This window comes from Acaromyces ingoldii (genome assembly GCF_003144295.1).
Source record: "Acaromyces ingoldii strain MCA 4198 unplaced genomic scaffold FA10scaffold_7, whole genome shotgun sequence".
NCBI lineage: Eukaryota > Fungi > Basidiomycota > Exobasidiomycetes > Exobasidiales > Cryptobasidiaceae > Acaromyces > Acaromyces ingoldii.
The window spans coordinates 429,969-444,932 of record NW_020290253.1 but is presented as its reverse complement, the minus strand read 5'-3'; the positions used below and the strand labels follow the sequence as shown (position 1 = coordinate 444,932).

Genomic DNA, 14,964 nt, shown 5'->3' with positions numbered 1-14,964 from the left:
AGTAATAGTGGTGCAGTAGTCATAAGTAGTGTTCAACTGCAGAAGTTAGCTTATCCCTCGCACTCTCTCTCCGTGGAGACGGCTTGGGGCTGTGTATAGATTAAAAGGGTCCTATGAATATCGGATCGGATATGGAGCATGACACAATGTGTGAGGGAGAAGACACTGGAGAATGTAGGGGTAGATCACCACAGCCAAGAGACCAGTGGCCAGCCGCGCTTGACCAGCACGGGCCGATCGGTCACGGTAAAGGCGAGCGCCTCGATGAGGGCGACGTCCACGTCGTTTGCGCCGCTCAGGCCGAGCACCGACACGTCGCTGGCAGAGAGGTGGATGGGCGTCGCATCGTCGTGGGCCACGAGCAGCGAGGCCTGCTGGTCGTCGCCGCCCACGTCTGTCTCGTTGCGGCCGAGGCTCTCCTGGAGCATGCCACCGCGAAGCTCGTCGCCCACGTCGGCCTTGTCCTCGACGAGGTCCTGCACGCCAAGGACCAGGTCGGCGGTCCACTCGCTCCAGACGTTGTGCAGGGCCTTGGAGAGCCGGGCAGACTGCCTCACCAGGTGCTTCTCCTCCTCTTCCTCGTCCCACTCGGTCTCTTCGCCCCAGGCACCGCTGCCTGTGCGAATCGAGAACCTCGAGGAGAGGGGCGATGAGGCTCGCCTCGATCCGTCGACCTGGTGCGCAACCACGTCACCCACCGCGCCTGCTGCCGAGGGTGGCTGCGAACGCCTTCGACGCTGAGCCTGGCTCATCGCACCCACAGCAGCCATGATCGGGTCCGGGTCCTCGTCGATGAGGTCAATCCCCGATCCGTCCTCGTCCTCGTCGGCCTCCATTCGTAAGCTTCTTGACGACTTCTTCCTAAGGCGAGGCGAAGAAGAGCCTGGTCCTTGCGCTTGTCTTCGTCCCACAGCCGCTCCCGCTTCTCTTTCTTCTCCTCCTTCTCCCCTCTCTCCTCCTCCTTCTCCTCCTCCTTCCGCTCCTACTCCTCCCCCCTCTACCTCCTCTTCCTCATCCTCATCCTCTTCTTCTTCTTCCTCCTCATCACTGTCAGGGAGAAGCATGATGCTGGCTCGCACCCCGCCGTCGCCGCGAATGCTGAGCGGCACATAGCCATAGCTCTCTCGCAGGTTGAGGCGCCATTGCGCAGGCAGGATCCACCATCCAGAAAGCCAGAATCGGAGAAAGGCCGCCATCGTCGACAGGATGTTCGTCCTCGACCTCGACCGGCTAAGCGGTCCAATCGACGACGACGACGGTGATGATGATGAAAAGGGCTTTGCGGCTGCCTCGGGCGCTGGTGGCTTCTGCTGCAGGCTGACACGGCTTCCCTTTCTTCGCAGACGGCGAAAGCGCGTCGTCGTCATCAGGCTCGCCTGCTCGTCTAGGCCCCGAAAGACGGAGAACTCGCGCGTAGTCCATGTATGCCGCTTGAGCATCGGCCGTGGCTTGGCCTCGCTGCCGTCGGGCCGGTGGACACGCATGAGACGGGGAAGCGTAGTGGGCGCATGGTCCCCATAGGCCGTCGACTTGATCAGGGCGGCCGCCTGCGCAATCGGGGTGAGGTCCAAGAGTGCATCAAAGAGGTGGGGCTTGTCGAGGAGAATCTTGTCTGCGCTCCATGCAATCCATGACGGTCTCGACGCCTGCGACTTTGCCTCGTCTTCCAGCGTCGCAATGTCGTGCAGACCAATAAGACCTCTCACGACTAGGTTCTTTTCTTCTTGGTCTGCGTCCACCTGTGTGTTGACCAGAGGTCTGTCTGCCTGATCTGCGCCGTGAACTAGCTCGCCTAGGGCGTATGCGATAGCGCCTGCGCGAAACGAGGGAGAGCCAGCAGGGCAAAAGATAAGGAGGCGATACGACGGCAGGAGGAGTTGCTTGAGAATTGTAGGCAGCAGCGGCCCCAACGACGTTGAAATCGCTGGCAACTGGAGCATGGGATCGTGTGAGTACTGTAGAGATAGGAACAGGTGTCAGTGCAGAGGCAGGAGAAAAGAAGAGAATCAAAGGGCACGGGCTCGCTCACCAGCGGCAGGCTCGTCGTCAGGTCTCGCTTCTTGCTCGCACCCGTCGCCGTCGACACTTGGGACAGCTTGTGCATGTCAAGCCACTCTTCAAGGATTCCGCGGCACAGAGGGTCGGCCGCCACCGAGTCGGCCAGCTTCTCGAGACGAGGCAGATGGGCGAGCGTGGCTGCGAGGTGTGCATACGGCGTCGACTCGCCGCACTCGACGATCGTGCCAACAGCGATCATCCTTGCACCCCTCTGGTCGTCTTCGTCGGGCGCGCCTGTGTGGCCTTCCCCCTCGGACAGCCTTCGGTTCCTGAAGCAAGCCACGCCTATCCTGCTGCTGCCCTGGCCGGCGTTGCTGCTCCCCGGTGGCTCAAAGTAGATCACGTCCCTTTCGACCAGGTGGGATCCACTGGGCAGCACCTTCCACTCCACCCCGCTGAGATCAAACGATCTCTTCGTCTCCGGTGAGGAAGACGAAGCAGACTCATCGGCGCTGCTGTCGACGGAAGGAGCCGCGCGCGACCAGACGATCTCGTTGCCGCGTCGGACGTGAAAGTGGGCAACAAAGATGCCCAGCGCATTTCGCAGAGGCCGCTCGAAGCTTGCCGTCCGGCTCATCGCTGTCGCTGCTGTTGTGGACGCCGCCGCCGCCGCCGCCGCCGCAGAGGGCAAGTCGAGGTGCGCGGAAGACGATGTCATCTCGCGCGCTCTGTGAGGCCCCTCGTCGTCGTCGCGACCTTCGTTGTTCGGTGTTCTTGGAAATTTCGGAATGTCAGATTTTCATAGCTTGTTCAGCGCAGGCTAGCGAGAGCTCGCCCGCTTTCGGACAGCCGCCCTCTCACGTGGCCATCAACTGCTTGTATTTCAATCTATCAACCCTTCACTCGTCCCAATCCCTGCGAGTTCTCTTTCTCTTCGGGCGCGGTGACCTTCACCCTGTCGTGCTCACGACGACGATGAGGAAGAGGGAGAGAAAGAGCGCACCTCGCTCTTTGGCCAGCTTCCAGAAACGGGGCCCAAATTGGGTAGCTGCTCGATGTCGCCATGAAATCGACTTTAAGTCTCCGATTCTATTCAAATTCGAATTTTTGAATTTGGAGGCGCGCTGAGCAAGAAAAGTCAAACTCCACTTGCGCGGCCTTGGGCTGATGCCCCTGATAACCTCCTCTTCCCACTTAATCAGGACGCTCGCTTCCTTTTCACCCTTTCTCCTCCCCCATCCGCCCCTCACACCCCACCATGAGACTCACAATCGCTTTCGTCGCCGCTCTCGCCGCCGCTGCTGGCGTCGATGCTGGCGTCCACAAGTGAGTCGAGGCCGCCAACAGCTCCTGGCAGATTAGATTCCGTGTCCGGTGGCGATCGGTGTGGGTAGGCTGACATGAGATTGATAATTAGGGCCAAGCTTCAGAAGCTCGACAACAACAAGGGCCACACGGTCGAGTCGATCATGGCTCAGACGCAGATGATGAAGCAAAAGTACGGCGCCAACAAGCACCAGAACCCCTTCACGATTCCCTTCAAGAACGGCAACGAGGAGGCGGACTTCGGCATCCTCCCCGTTGAAGACGCCCAGAGCGAGTGGAAGACAGAGGCTAAGAACGGCCACGGGGTCCCTCTGACTGGTGAGCTTGATGCGTCCAGGCGGAGAAGAATGGGAGAACTGGTGACTAAATGCAGACTTTTCAGACTTCCTCAACGCCCAGTACTTTGCCGACATCACCCTCGGAACGCCTCCTCAGAGCTTCAAGGTCATCCTTGACACGGGGTCGTCGAACCTCTGGGTTCCCTCGCAGAGCTGCAGCTCGATCGCCTGCTTCCTCCACACAAAGTACGACAGCTCCTCGTCGTCGACTTTCAAGAAGAACGGTTCGGAGTTCAAGATCCAGTACGGATCTGGCGCCATGGAGGGCTTCGTCTCCAAGGACGACCTCACCATTGGTGACCTCAAGATCAAGGGACAAGACTTTGCTGAGGCTACGTCGGAGCCTGGCTTGACCTTTGCATTTGCCAAGGTTAGTATTCCATGATGGATCAGACACCGAGACCGACACTGACCTCCACGGAACCCCACTCACCCCACCCAGTTCGACGGCATCCTCGGTCTCGGCTACGACACAATCAGTGTCAACGGAATTGTGCCTCCCTTCTACCAGATGCTGGACCAGAAGCTGCTCGACGAGCCCAAGTTTGCCTTCTACCTTGGCAGCAGCGACAAGGACGGTGGCGAAGCCGTCTTCGGTGGCATTGACGAGTCCCACTACGAGGGCAAGATCACCTACGCACCCGTGCGCAGAAAGGCATACTGGGAGGTTGCTCTCGACGCCGTCAAGCTTGGCGAGGACGAGATGCCCCTCGAAGACACAGGAGCTGCCATCGACACTGGAACGTCGCTTATCGCCCTCCCCACAGACATCTCTGAGATCATCAACAAGGAGATCGGTGCCACCAAGGGCTGGCAGGGAGCTTACACTGTCGAGTGCGACAAGATCCCCTCGATGCCCGACCTCACGCTCACACTCGACAGCAAGCCTTACACGCTGACAGCAAAGGACTACATCCTCCAGACGTCCGAGTCGAGCTGCATCTCTGCCTTTACGGGCCTCGACATCCCTCCTCCTCTCGGCCCCATCTGGATCGTTGGTGACGTCTTCCTGCGCAAATACTACACGGTGTACGACCTCGGAAAGAACGCTGTTGGCTTTGCCAAGGCCAAGTAGGACTTTGCAATTGCTCTATGCTGTCCTTAGTCTAGTCCTTTGTCCAATCTCGCACACGCTCCCCATCTCTCATCGTCCCTTCACCCGAGCTCTCTTTAACGACTGCATTAGCGGTGCCATGCCCCACTCCAATCTGGAATCGAATGAAATAACAAATCCTGTATCGCACCGCTTGGGCGCTGAGCGATTGAGCGATGACAGGTCCATCTCCAACCTGTCCGACACGTGTTTCCACTTGGCCTGAGCGCGAAAGTCATGGCTGAGCCACGACCAGGCACTCTCGCGTCTGTGCTCTCTCGTCTACAGACAAGATATCGCACACCAAACAGACTCCCACATTCCCAAAGAGCGACAGACATGAACATCATCGAGTCCCTCTTTGGGCGGGCCAAGACGCCCGCCGAGCGGCTCCGGCAGCACCAGCGATCGCTGCAAAAGGCGCAACGAGAGCTGGACCGCGAGCGGACGAAGCTGGAGCAGCAGGAAAAGAAGCTCGTCATGGACATCAAGAAGAGCGCAAAGGAGGGACAAATGGTCAGTGTCTATCAGTCTGGGGAGACCAATTGGATGGGATGGGCTTTTCTCGGTTTTGTGTGAGAGAGAGCTGATGAGAACGGGGTAACCTCGCACGTCCTTACTAGGCGGCATGCAAGATCCAGGCGAGGGACCTCGTTAGGACCAGACGGCATATTCAGAAATTCTACCAGATGAGGACCCAGCTTCAGGCCGTTTCGCTGCGCATACAGACACTTCGGAGCAACCAGCAGATGGCAGAGGCCATGAAGGGCGCCACGAGGGTATGTCTATCTACCTGTACAACAACTTAGTATGCGTTGCTGACTTGGTCCACTGACCAGGCGATGGGCACAATGAACCGGAGCATGAATCTGCCAGCCGTACAGAGGATCATGCGCGAGTTTGAAAGGGAGAGCGCGACGATGGACATGAAGGACGAGATGATGGGCGACGCTGTGGACGAGGCCATGGATGACGACGCAGAGGGTATTGGCGAGGAGGAAGAGGGCGACCAGATCTTGAAGGAGGTCTTGGATGAGATCGGCGTTGGCCTGGGCCAGCAGGTGAGTTGCTTTGGGACTACTTCGACCTCACTAGGAAAGAGGAAGAGAGGGGATGGGATTGACACAAGTCCGGATCTTTCCAGCTCGGCGAGGCGCCAGTCGGCCAACTCGGTGCTCCAGCAGCAGCACCCGCCGAGAGAGTCGCCATCGGAGAAGGGTTGGGCGCGGGCCCATCAGCGGCCTCATCTGGGGGAGCAGGAGCAGGCGGATCGGGATCAGGCGCAGCTGGAGGGGCCTCTGGTGGCATGAGTGACGAGGACGCACTACAAGCCCGGCTTGATAGCCTTCGACGAGACTGATCAGGGTTGCGCAAGAGCCCTTAATAATTCCCACTTCACTGCATGTCTTGAGCCTCTTTCTGGACGCAATACTTATACAGTCGTTATCATTGTATGCAAATGGCCCATTAGACATTGTGAGAGTCAACGTTCTTTGACGCCGTCGCCATCACCATCTTGGAGAGAGTTCCCACGTGGTAATCGCGCGCGTTCATCTTTCTTGACATTTTCAGTGAAATCGCACTTCTTCCTAGACGACACCTGAGAGAGAGAGGAGAGAGAGAAAGAAGACCAAAAGCACCATGTCAACACAGCAGACGCTGACGTTGCACCCACTCTCTGCCTACACGTTCACGACAAAGGCTGCGCAACCGGAGGAAGACCCGTCCGTAGCGGCGCGGCTGCAGCGTCTGCAAAACAACTATGAAGACTACGGCATCCGGCGGACGGTCGAAGGCGTGCTCGTCGTGCATGACCACGGCCACCCGCACGTCCTCATGATCCAAATTGCAAACGCCTTTTTCAAGCTGCCTGGCGACTACCTGCGGCCGGACGAGGACGAAGTGGCGGGGCTGTGCAGCAAGCTCGACGACCGGCTCGCGCCCGACGAGGGAGATCCGGGCAGCTATGGACCAGGAGGGGCGAGCGCGGGCGCAGGCGGCGATTGGGAGGTGGGCGACTGCTTGGCGCAGTGGTGGAGACCAGCTTTCGAGACTTTCATGGTGCGTGCTCATTCAAACAAACGGGTCGGCTTGTTTTTCAATCTGTCCGCTGATGACCCCGTTCCTCTCCCTCTGCAGTACCCATACGTGCCCGCACACATCACCAAGCCGAAAGAGTGCAAGAAGCTCTTCCTGGTCCAGATGCCACAGACGAGTGAGTATTGAGGTCTGGTCATGATGGACGGAAGCGATGAGAAAGCTGATGAGCAAGCGCAGAGGTCCTCGCCGTACCGAAAAACATGAAGTTGCTAGCTGTCCCTCTCTTTGAGCTCTACGACAACTCTCAAAGGTGAGATTGCCAGTCTTTGTTTGCAGCACAGGATGAAACGCTCACCCCTGCCTTCGCAATAAGATACGGACCCCAGCTCTCGGCCATCCCCCACCTTCTCTCGCGGTACAACTTCATCTACTCAGATTGAAGATTTCAATCTTCCATCGAACGAACACCACATCATGTATTCATAGCTCTCGCAAAGAAGAAATTGGAGGACGATCTGCATTTCTCTCTCTAATATGTAAAGAAAAATAGACGGAAGAAGTGGTGGCCGTGTAGTGGTGATGGTGTTACAAGCGATACTGAGGAAAGGAATCTACGCCGGCGCCTGCTACTTCTTTTGTGACAGCTGCTTCTTGTACTCTGCCTCCATATCCCTTTGCACGTTTGGCATGACGGGCGCATAGGTCTTGAGCTCCATCGAGTATTCTCCCTTGCCCTGCGTGAGGCCTCTCAGCTGGCTCGAGTAGCCAAACATGTCGTTGAGGCTGACCTCTGCCGTCAGCGTGAATTCGTCCTCCCGCACCTCGGTATCTTCGATTGTGCCCTTGCGCTGGTTGAGCGCACCAATGACAGCACCTTGGAATTCCGTGGGCGCAATGACCTCGACGGTCATCTTGGGCTCCAGAATCAAGGGCTGGGCCTTGGCAAACGCCTCTCGGAAGGCGCCGATCGTTGCCAGCCTGAAAGCCAACTCGGACGAGTCGACGCTGTGCGCTGCACCGTCTTCCAACACGAAGCGGACACCCGTGACTGAGTGGCCAGAGAGGTTGCCCTTCTCGAGCGCCTCAAAGAAGCCCTTCTCGCAAGCGGGAATGTACCCGCTGGGAATGGAGCCACCCATAACCCTGTTCTCAAACGCTTCGGCCTTGCCTGTCTCCTCGTCAACACCCATCGGCTCAATGTAGCTGTTTGCAATGTCAGGTGTCAGTCCGAGAAGAGGATACCAAACAGAGTCAAAGATGACACCCACCCCATCACACGACCAAATTGACCAGCACCGCCCGTCTGCTTCTTGTGCGTGTACGTGAACGTCGACTTTTGGCCAATCGTCTCGCGGAATGCGACACGGGGCTTGCCCGTCGTGCACGGCACGTTGTACTCTCTTCGCATCCGTTCCACGTAGATCTCCAAGTGCAGCTCGCCCATGCCGCTGATGATAGTCTCGCTGCTCTCTGCATCGACGTGCACCTTGAAGGTTGGATCCTCCTTTTGGAACCGGTTCAGAGCTCGTGAGAAGTTGACCGAGCTGCCATCCTTGGAGTCGGGCTTGATGGCAAGCGAGATGACAGGTTCGGGAACGTACATGCTGCTCATGCTCAGAGACGAAGAGCCGTCGGTGAACGTGTCGCCGCTTGAGCAATCGACACCGAACATGGCGCAAATCTCGCCAGGGCCGACCGATTCGACGTCCTCCATGTCGTTGGAGTGCATGCGTACCAATCGGGGCACCTTAACCTTCTTGCCTGTGCGTGCATTGAAGATGACGTTGCCCCTCTTGAGCGAGCCCTGGTAAACGCGCATGTACGTCAGCTGGCCGTACCGTCCCTCTTCGAGCTTGAAGGCGAGGCCAACAAGGGGTGCCTCAGCAGCGGGCGCCAGCGAGACCTGAGAGGCTTCGCGAGACACATCGAGCGCCACCGCGGGCACTTCGGCCGGGTTAGGGAGGTAGGCGCACACGCCATCCAGCATGGCCTGGACACCCTTGTTCTTCATGGCCGAGCCCAGGTAGACGGGCGAGAACTTGCACGAGACCGTTGCCCTCCGAATCGAAGCGGCGAGCTCCTCGATCGTCGGCTCTCGCTCCTCCAGGAAGATTTCCGTCATTTCGTCGTCGACTTCAGCGAGCTGCTCGATGAGCTCGGCTCGCTTCTCCTTGGCCAGGTCGACAAGGTGCGAGGGGATCTCGTCGCTCTCCCGCACCGTAGTCCTGTGCGTCTCACGGTTAGAAGCTGCCAGTCTCAGACAGCAGGACACAAATACTCACCCTTTGTTACCCTCGTTGTAGACAGCCTTCCATCGGACAATGTCAATGATACCCTCGAAGGCGTCCTCGGCCCCAATGGGGATCTGGACGGCAGCCGCTCGCAACTTGAGCTTGTTGCGGACCTGATCAATGACTCGCCACGGGTTGGCACCAGCCCTGTCCATCTTGTTGATAAACGAGACCCTCGGCACATTGTAGCGACGCATCTGCCGGTCGACGGTGATCGTCTGTGACTGCACGCCCGACGTGGCACAGAGGACCAGCACGGCTCCATCGAGGACTCGGAGTGCGCGCTCGACCTCGATGGTGAAGTCGACGTGCCCCGGCGTGTCGATGATGTTAATCTTAAAATCCTCCTTGTCGCCCTCTGACGTCTCGACCGAAGCCACATCGCCGCTCACGGCGTGCTTCTCCGTCGGAGGCGTGGCTCGCCAGGTGCAGTGCGTGGCAGCGCTCTGAATGGTGATGCCCTTCTCCCTCTCGAGCTCCATGTGGTCCATCTTGGCCCCCACCTCGTCCCGTCCCCTGACCTCGTGAATATCCTTGATGCGGCCCGTGTAGAAGAGGACACGCTCCGTCACTGTCGTCTTGCCGCTGTCGATGTGCGCTGCGATGCCAATATTGCGCTGACGCAGCAGCCGAGTAACGTCGGCATCGGTCAGCGAATGCTCCGATGGTCGTGGCTCTGCCTGCGCTGGAGGCGGCGGCGGCGTCGAAGGGCTGACGGCCTGTGCGGCCGAAGTAGAAGCCATCCTAGGTGTCCCTGTCCATCGTGCAGCCCGAATGCCGGCCTGCAGTGGCGCGAAAGAGGGTGACACTGCACTGGCAGCGATCCGCGCTGCCGACGACGGACCACTGCGTCTCAGCGCCGGCAACAACGACCTTGTCGCAGAACTCCTGGCGAGCTGGGACAGCATCTCTTTTCTCTTTCGCCCCCGGCCCTTTCTTTGGTGTTAAAGGCTGATCCAACCCGCCCCTGCTTGCACACGCTGCCTTCTCAACCTCACAAACTTTTTCTTCCTCGAGGGAACTTCCGGTTTCCGCCCTGACCAGCTCTTCTTTTTTTTCCCACGTGGAGCATCTGACCTCATGAACGCGTTCTAAGAGCGGCGTGTGGCAGACGCGACAGACCAACACCGCCGCTTCCGCGCAGCAGCGAGACCATGGCGGGCCAGACGAAGCTTGGGTGAGTGATGAGTGCGCATTGTCTTGTGCTGAGCTCGATCTGACGACCAAGCAGCTTTTCCTCCAAGGGAACGGCTGAGAAGAAGGAAGGAAAAGGAGTGCGAGAGGAGGACAAGTCGAATGGGGCATCTGGGAAGAGGAGCAGGCCGCTAGCAGAGAGTGACGAAAGCGATGACGAGGAGCCGCCGAAGAAGGACGTGAAAAGGGGAGCAAAAGCTGATAGCGAGGACGACGAGTACAACGACAAAGACGAAGAGGAAAAGGAGGAGGAGGATGCGGAGAAAGAAGAAGAAGAAGAAAGGGAGGAAGGAAAGGCCGTCAAACAGCTCGCGTCCATCTTTCTCAAGAAACAGCTGCCCACCGAGTCCGATGCCTCATGGAAGCAGGGGCAACCCACGCCATACTCGGCCATGGCACAAGCATTTGCAGAGATTGAGGCTACAACAAAAAGGTTGGCCATCCTCGAGATCCTCACTAAGCTCCTCGTCAAGGTGGTCAAGCTTTCTCCAGAAGATCTGCTGCCGTGCGTCTACCTGTGCATCAACCGGCTATGTCCAGACTACGAAGGACTGGAGCTAGGGATCGGGGAGAGCATCCTTGTCAAGAGTATCGCGCAGAGCACGGGAAGAGATGTGGCAAGGATCAAAAAGGACCTCGAGGCAAAGGGAGACTTGGGCCTCGTAGCCATTGGATCGCGGCAGAAGCAGCCCACGATGTTCAAATCGGCCGCTCTGACAGTGCGCAGTGTCTTCAAGCAGCTCAAGGAGATTGCTGCTATGACGGGCAACAAGTCGCAGGAGCGCAAGATTGGCGGCATCAAAAAGCTGCTGGCCGCATCGCAAGGCGAGGAGCCAAAGTACATTATGCGCAGTCTCGAAGGAAAGCTCCGTATCGGCCTGGCAGAAAAGACTGTCGTTGTCGCTTTGGCCCAGAGCATTGTATTGGCCAAGTCTAAGCATCCGACGACAGAGACACTGGAAAAGGCAGTCGAGACAGTCAAGAGCGTCTACAGCGAGCTACCAAGCTATGACATTGTGGTGCCGACGCTTTTGCGAGTTGGCGTTGAAGGTCTGCGCACAGAGTGCAAGCTCACACCGGGCGTGCCCCTCAAGCCGATGCTTGCCAAGCCGACAAAGGCAATCGGCGAGGTCCTCGACCGCTTCGAGGGGAAACCGTTTGTGTGCGAGTACAAATACGACGGCGAGCGGGCTCAGGTCCACTGGTTCCTCGACGAAGACGGCAAGAGGAAGGTGACGGTCTTCAGTCGAAATTCGGAAAACATGAGCGTCAAGTACCCGGACCTTGTGGAACAGATTCCACGGGCAGTGGTAGACGGCGTCGACTCGTTTGTCTTGGATGCCGAATGCACGGCGTGGCAAAAGGCAGATGAGGCGAATGGCCAAAAGGCGCGACTGCTCCCCTTCCAGGAGCTGAGTAAACGAAAGCGCAAGGACATCAAGGTGGAAGACATCAAAGTCAAGGTCAAGCTGTTTGCGTTCGACCTCCTCTACCTCAACGGCGAGCCTCTTTTACACCTTGACCTGGCACAGCGAAGGGAGAAGCTATTCAAGAGCTTCAATCCGGTCGCAGACGAGTTCGACTACACAATCAGCAAGGAATGCATCTCCAGCGAAGAGATCCAGACATTTCTCGACGAGAGTGTGAAGGAAGGCTGCGAAGGACTGATGGTCAAAACGCTGCAGGGCGAAGAGGCGACGTACGAGCCAAGTCGAAGGAGTATCAAGTGGTTGAAAGTCAAAAAGGACTACCTCGCGGGTACTGGCGATTCGTTGGACCTCGTCGTGATCGGTGCATACTACGGCAAGGGCAAGAGGACTAACGTCTACGGCGCCTTCCTGCTTGCTTGCTACGACTCCGACAACGAGAGCTACCAGGCCGTGTGTAAGCTCGGCACGGGCTTCAGCGAAGAAGACCTTGAACTGCACCATTCCACGCTCAAGCAGCTCGAAGTGGCTGGGAAGAGAGGCTACTACGATGTGGGCGAGGCGAAACCTGACATCTACTTTGAGCCAAAGGTCGTCTGGGAGGTTCTCGCCGCAGATTTGTCCCTAAGTCCAGTCTACACGGCAGCCAAGGGACTCGTGGAGCAGCGAGGCATCTCGTTGAGGTTTCCTCGGTATATTCGGATCCGTGACGACAAGGAAGCAGACGATGCGACGGGACCCGAGCAGATTGCGGAAATGTACAGGAAGCAGGCTACTGCGTCCAAGTCGGGCAAGGGAGGCGCAGACGAAGACGACGGCTATTGGTAATCAAACAACCTGTACATCTAAGAAACTTCATTGAGCCCAATAACAGATTTAGTCATTACGATTGATTGTTCTAGGGTAGGATTGCAGTGGGAACCAAAGAAAATGTAGTGTACAGCGAATCAATCCATGGTCGTCAAGATGCGCAGATTGCCAACACGAGAGGGCCTCGTGAGTCGGGCGCGCGCTCTTCTCCGGATGTTGACCTCGTCGAAGAAGTGATTCTGCGATGGTGGCGAGGGCGTCTTCGCGACGAGCGGTGGCTCCTTCTGGCGGATCGCCTCGGCTTTAGCAGCGGGGGAGGAAGAAGAGATAGAGGTTGACAGCTTCTTCTTCTTGATGTCCTGCTCCTCGCTTTCGTCCTCGTGAAGGGCATCGAGATAGGCCTGCTTTCCTCCCCTCGAGTACATCTTGACCTCTGCCGCTCCCTCTGCCGCCGCCTGGTCCACAAGGGCGTACCGCACCGCACCGCCGGGCGCGTCGTACATGGCGTCCATCAGCCGCTTCTCCAAGAGGCTCCTCAACGCCCGTGCCCCGAAGCCGCCCGACGATGAACTCGCAGTCGATTTCGTAGGCCCCCCGCCACTGATCGCTTGCCTGGCAAGGCTCTGCAGGGCCTTCTTGCCGAAGCTCAGGTTAACGCCGTAAGAGCTGAAAATCTCTTGATACTGCTTGACAAGCGCGTTCCGTGGTCGCGTGAGTATCTGGACAAGGTCTCGCTCGCTCAGCGCCTCGAGCTCGACTAGGACGGGAAGCCGACCGACAAATTCGGGGATCAAACCGAAATTGGTCAGGTCCGTAGCTGTGGCTTGGTGCACGAGCGATGGGGTCGCTCGGTCTCCCTCCTTTTCAATTCCTTCTTTGGCATCGAGCGAGACGCCCAGGCGAGCAGCGACGATCTCGTCCAGACCCACGAATGCGCCAGATAAGACAAACAGAATATTGGACGTGTCGATGCGAATGGTCCCATCGCTCGTCTCTCGCTTCGTGGCGGCCTGCTGCTGCTCTCCTCCCGGACTCCACCACGGCTTTGTCACGGCGGCTGAAGACCCGCGTGGCCTCGACGCTAATGTCGACTGATGATTATGATGATAGTAATGCTGCTGCTGGTGGGGATGTTGTTGGTTGTGATGCTGCTGCTGCTGTTGCGATGGCCCGCGCTTGTCTGGGACGGTTACAACTGTTCCCTCCAGAATGCGAAGCAATGCTTGTTGCACGCCCGTACCTCCAACATCGCGACCCCCAGTCGCCGGTCTAGCAGACCCCGAGGCGGACGCCCTCGGAGCGGCGATCTTGTCGATCTCATCGATGTTGATGATACCTCGTTCAGCCAAGGCAATGTCGCCACCGGCAGCTTCGATCAGCCTCACGAGGATCTGCTCGACATCTTCGCCAACGTACCCGGCCGAGGTGAGCGGATTCGCGTCGACCGTGATAAAGGGCACCTGGAGCGACAGGGAAAGCGTTCGGACGAGATGAGTCTTGCCGCTGCCTGATGGTCCTACAAGGAGCACGTTCGACTTCTCGAGATTGGTCACGCCGGACGCACTTTCGGCGAGTCCTTTGGAGAGTGAACGTGGGACCAGAGGCCATCTTAAAGACTCCGTCCTCCCCTTGATATTGCTGGAGGTTGTAGTACCCTTGCTGCTGCCTTCCTTGTCTTTGCTTCTGCTTTGCTTCCTTCTGTCGTCGCTCCGGTTGGGCGAGCTCAGCGGTTCTGGTCTCGATGATGTGAAGTAGGCGCCATCGTCGTTCGTGCTCCAGCGCTTGCTCCCCTTGGTCTGGCCTACAAAGTCTGTCAAGACCTCTGTCTCGTCCTTCTTCTCCCATTTGCTCTCCCTTTGCTCTGCTTCCAACTCTTCCAGACGTTGCTTTTCTTCCTGTCGCTCGAGCTCCTCTAGCGCCTTCCTGGCTGCTTCAGCTGCGCGCTGCTCGTTAGAAGCGATCCGTATATAGTGGTTGAAGACGGCCACGGCCAACGCTCGCTTGGCCCGACTCTGTCCGACGACGTACTCGTCCAGGTGTGCGACGAGGGCCCTTGGCGTGGGCACGTTGGCGGCTGCCGTCGCTATTGCCCGTCGGAAGCGTGCGAGCGTGGCGAGACCGTTGGTTCTGCCCCAGTGCGTGCAGCCTCTCGACCCTGCGGCTGCAGCTCGCGCGACACTGGCACGCATCGGCGTCGAAATGGGCATCGTCGTTGCCGGGACGGAGTCATCGGGCGAAACTGGGGTGGCCAAGGCGTAGCTACATATGCATCACGTGTATCGGACGGAGATGGACGCGTGGCGTTCTAACTCCTCCGACCCCCCATCCCGACCCATGTATCTCAGCCTTCCTGCCGACAGTGACAGATTGAGCAGGGCTTCGGCTGACAGATTGCGCAGCAGAGTCCGCTGAATAATTGCAAGAGGTTAAGTGATTGATAAGAGAGG

General features: G+C 58.1%; 7 protein-coding genes across 7 annotated transcripts; 4 read left to right on the top strand and 3 right to left on the bottom strand.

Moving 5' to 3' along the window:
• Window positions 1-25: 25 nt before the first annotated feature.
• On the bottom strand, window positions 26-2,761 carry FA10DRAFT_304218 (hypothetical protein). Its single transcript, XM_025525328.1, has 2 exons — window positions 2,030-2,761; window positions 26-1,955 (listed from the first exon to the last, which is right to left on the bottom strand). Exons 1-2 carry the CDS (start codon window positions 2,714-2,716, stop codon window positions 186-188), a joined length of 2,457 nt encoding a protein of 818 aa, XP_025374650.1. The 5' UTR covers window positions 2,717-2,761; the 3' UTR covers window positions 26-185.
• Window positions 2,762-3,196: 435 nt separating this feature from the next.
• Window positions 3,197-4,892, top strand: FA10DRAFT_269406 (vacuolar protease A). Its single transcript, XM_025522746.1, has 4 exons — window positions 3,197-3,324; window positions 3,416-3,642; window positions 3,707-4,032; window positions 4,105-4,892. Exons 1-4 carry the CDS (start codon window positions 3,257-3,259, stop codon window positions 4,735-4,737), a joined length of 1,254 nt encoding a protein of 417 aa, XP_025374649.1. The 5' UTR covers window positions 3,197-3,256; the 3' UTR covers window positions 4,738-4,892.
• A 175-nt stretch (window positions 4,893-5,067) lies between these two features.
• FA10DRAFT_245255 (Snf7-domain-containing protein) lies at window positions 5,068-6,200 on the top strand. Its single transcript, XM_025519371.1, has 4 exons — window positions 5,068-5,271; window positions 5,379-5,534; window positions 5,595-5,816; window positions 5,900-6,200. The coding sequence occupies exons 1-4, from the start codon at window positions 5,095-5,097 to the stop codon at window positions 6,113-6,115; spliced, it is 771 nt and encodes a 256-aa protein (XP_025374648.1). The 5' UTR covers window positions 5,068-5,094; the 3' UTR covers window positions 6,116-6,200.
• Window positions 6,201-6,347: 147 nt separating this feature from the next.
• Window positions 6,348-7,329, top strand: FA10DRAFT_276360 (cleavage and polyadenylation specific factor 5). Its single transcript, XM_025523313.1, has 4 exons — window positions 6,348-6,816; window positions 6,895-6,970; window positions 7,033-7,105; window positions 7,169-7,329. Exons 1-4 carry the CDS (start codon window positions 6,397-6,399, stop codon window positions 7,233-7,235), a joined length of 636 nt encoding a protein of 211 aa, XP_025374647.1. The 5' UTR covers window positions 6,348-6,396; the 3' UTR covers window positions 7,236-7,329.
• A 92-nt stretch (window positions 7,330-7,421) lies between these two features.
• Window positions 7,422-9,829, bottom strand: FA10DRAFT_234434 (elongation factor G, mitochondrial; the record flags this gene model as incomplete). Its single annotated transcript, XM_025518981.1, has 3 exons — window positions 7,422-7,998; window positions 8,064-9,020; window positions 9,078-9,829. 3 exons carry the CDS (start codon window positions 9,827-9,829, stop codon window positions 7,422-7,424), a joined length of 2,286 nt encoding a protein of 761 aa, XP_025374646.1.
• Window positions 9,830-10,221: 392 nt separating this feature from the next.
• On the top strand, window positions 10,222-12,615 carry FA10DRAFT_245245 (ATP-dependent DNA ligase). Its single transcript, XM_025519370.1, has 2 exons — window positions 10,222-10,263; window positions 10,318-12,615. The coding sequence occupies exons 1-2, from the start codon at window positions 10,241-10,243 to the stop codon at window positions 12,533-12,535; spliced, it is 2,241 nt and encodes a 746-aa protein (XP_025374645.1). The 5' UTR covers window positions 10,222-10,240; the 3' UTR covers window positions 12,536-12,615.
• Window positions 12,576-14,730, bottom strand: FA10DRAFT_269402 (P-loop containing nucleoside triphosphate hydrolase protein). The gene has a single exon (XM_025522745.1). It carries the CDS (start codon window positions 14,722-14,724, stop codon window positions 12,655-12,657), a length of 2,070 nt encoding a protein of 689 aa, XP_025374644.1. The 5' UTR covers window positions 14,725-14,730; the 3' UTR covers window positions 12,576-12,654.
• Between the last annotated feature and the right edge of the window lie 234 nt (window positions 14,731-14,964).

Excerpts from the sequence above, each read along its gene's own strand:
- FA10DRAFT_304218 (XM_025525328.1), bottom strand. The coding sequence starts at position 2,716 with ATGACATCGTCTTCCGCGCACCTCGACTTGCCCTCTGCGGCGGCGGCG. Across the intron at positions 1,956-2,029 it reads TGACGACGAGCCTGCCGCTG|TACTCACACGATCCCATGCT; the intron begins GTGAGCGAGCCC and ends CTATCTCTACAG.
- FA10DRAFT_269406 (XM_025522746.1), top strand. The coding sequence starts at position 3,257 with ATGAGACTCACAATCGCTTTCGTCGCCGCTCTCGCCGCCGCTGCTGGC. Across the intron at positions 3,325-3,415 it reads GTCGATGCTGGCGTCCACAA|GGCCAAGCTTCAGAAGCTCG; the intron begins GTGAGTCGAGGC and ends ATTGATAATTAG. Across the intron at positions 3,643-3,706 it reads CCACGGGGTCCCTCTGACTG|ACTTCCTCAACGCCCAGTAC; the intron begins GTGAGCTTGATG and ends CAGACTTTTCAG.
- FA10DRAFT_245255 (XM_025519371.1), top strand. The coding sequence starts at position 5,095 with ATGAACATCATCGAGTCCCTCTTTGGGCGGGCCAAGACGCCCGCCGAG. Across the intron at positions 5,272-5,378 it reads GCGCAAAGGAGGGACAAATG|GCGGCATGCAAGATCCAGGC; the intron begins GTCAGTGTCTAT and ends CGTCCTTACTAG. Across the intron at positions 5,817-5,899 it reads GCGTTGGCCTGGGCCAGCAG|CTCGGCGAGGCGCCAGTCGG; the intron begins GTGAGTTGCTTT and ends GGATCTTTCCAG.
- FA10DRAFT_276360 (XM_025523313.1), top strand. The coding sequence starts at position 6,397 with ATGTCAACACAGCAGACGCTGACGTTGCACCCACTCTCTGCCTACACG. Across the intron at positions 6,971-7,032 it reads GGTCCAGATGCCACAGACGA|AGGTCCTCGCCGTACCGAAA; the intron begins GTGAGTATTGAG and ends GAGCAAGCGCAG. Across the intron at positions 7,106-7,168 it reads CTCTACGACAACTCTCAAAG|ATACGGACCCCAGCTCTCGG; the intron begins GTGAGATTGCCA and ends CTTCGCAATAAG.
- FA10DRAFT_245245 (XM_025519370.1), top strand. The coding sequence starts at position 10,241 with ATGGCGGGCCAGACGAAGCTTGG. Across the intron at positions 10,264-10,317 it reads GCGGGCCAGACGAAGCTTGG|CTTTTCCTCCAAGGGAACGG; the intron begins GTGAGTGATGAG and ends ACGACCAAGCAG.
- FA10DRAFT_269402 (XM_025522745.1), bottom strand. The coding sequence starts at position 14,724 with ATGCCCATTTCGACGCCGATGCGTGCCAGTGTCGCGCGAGCTGCAGCC.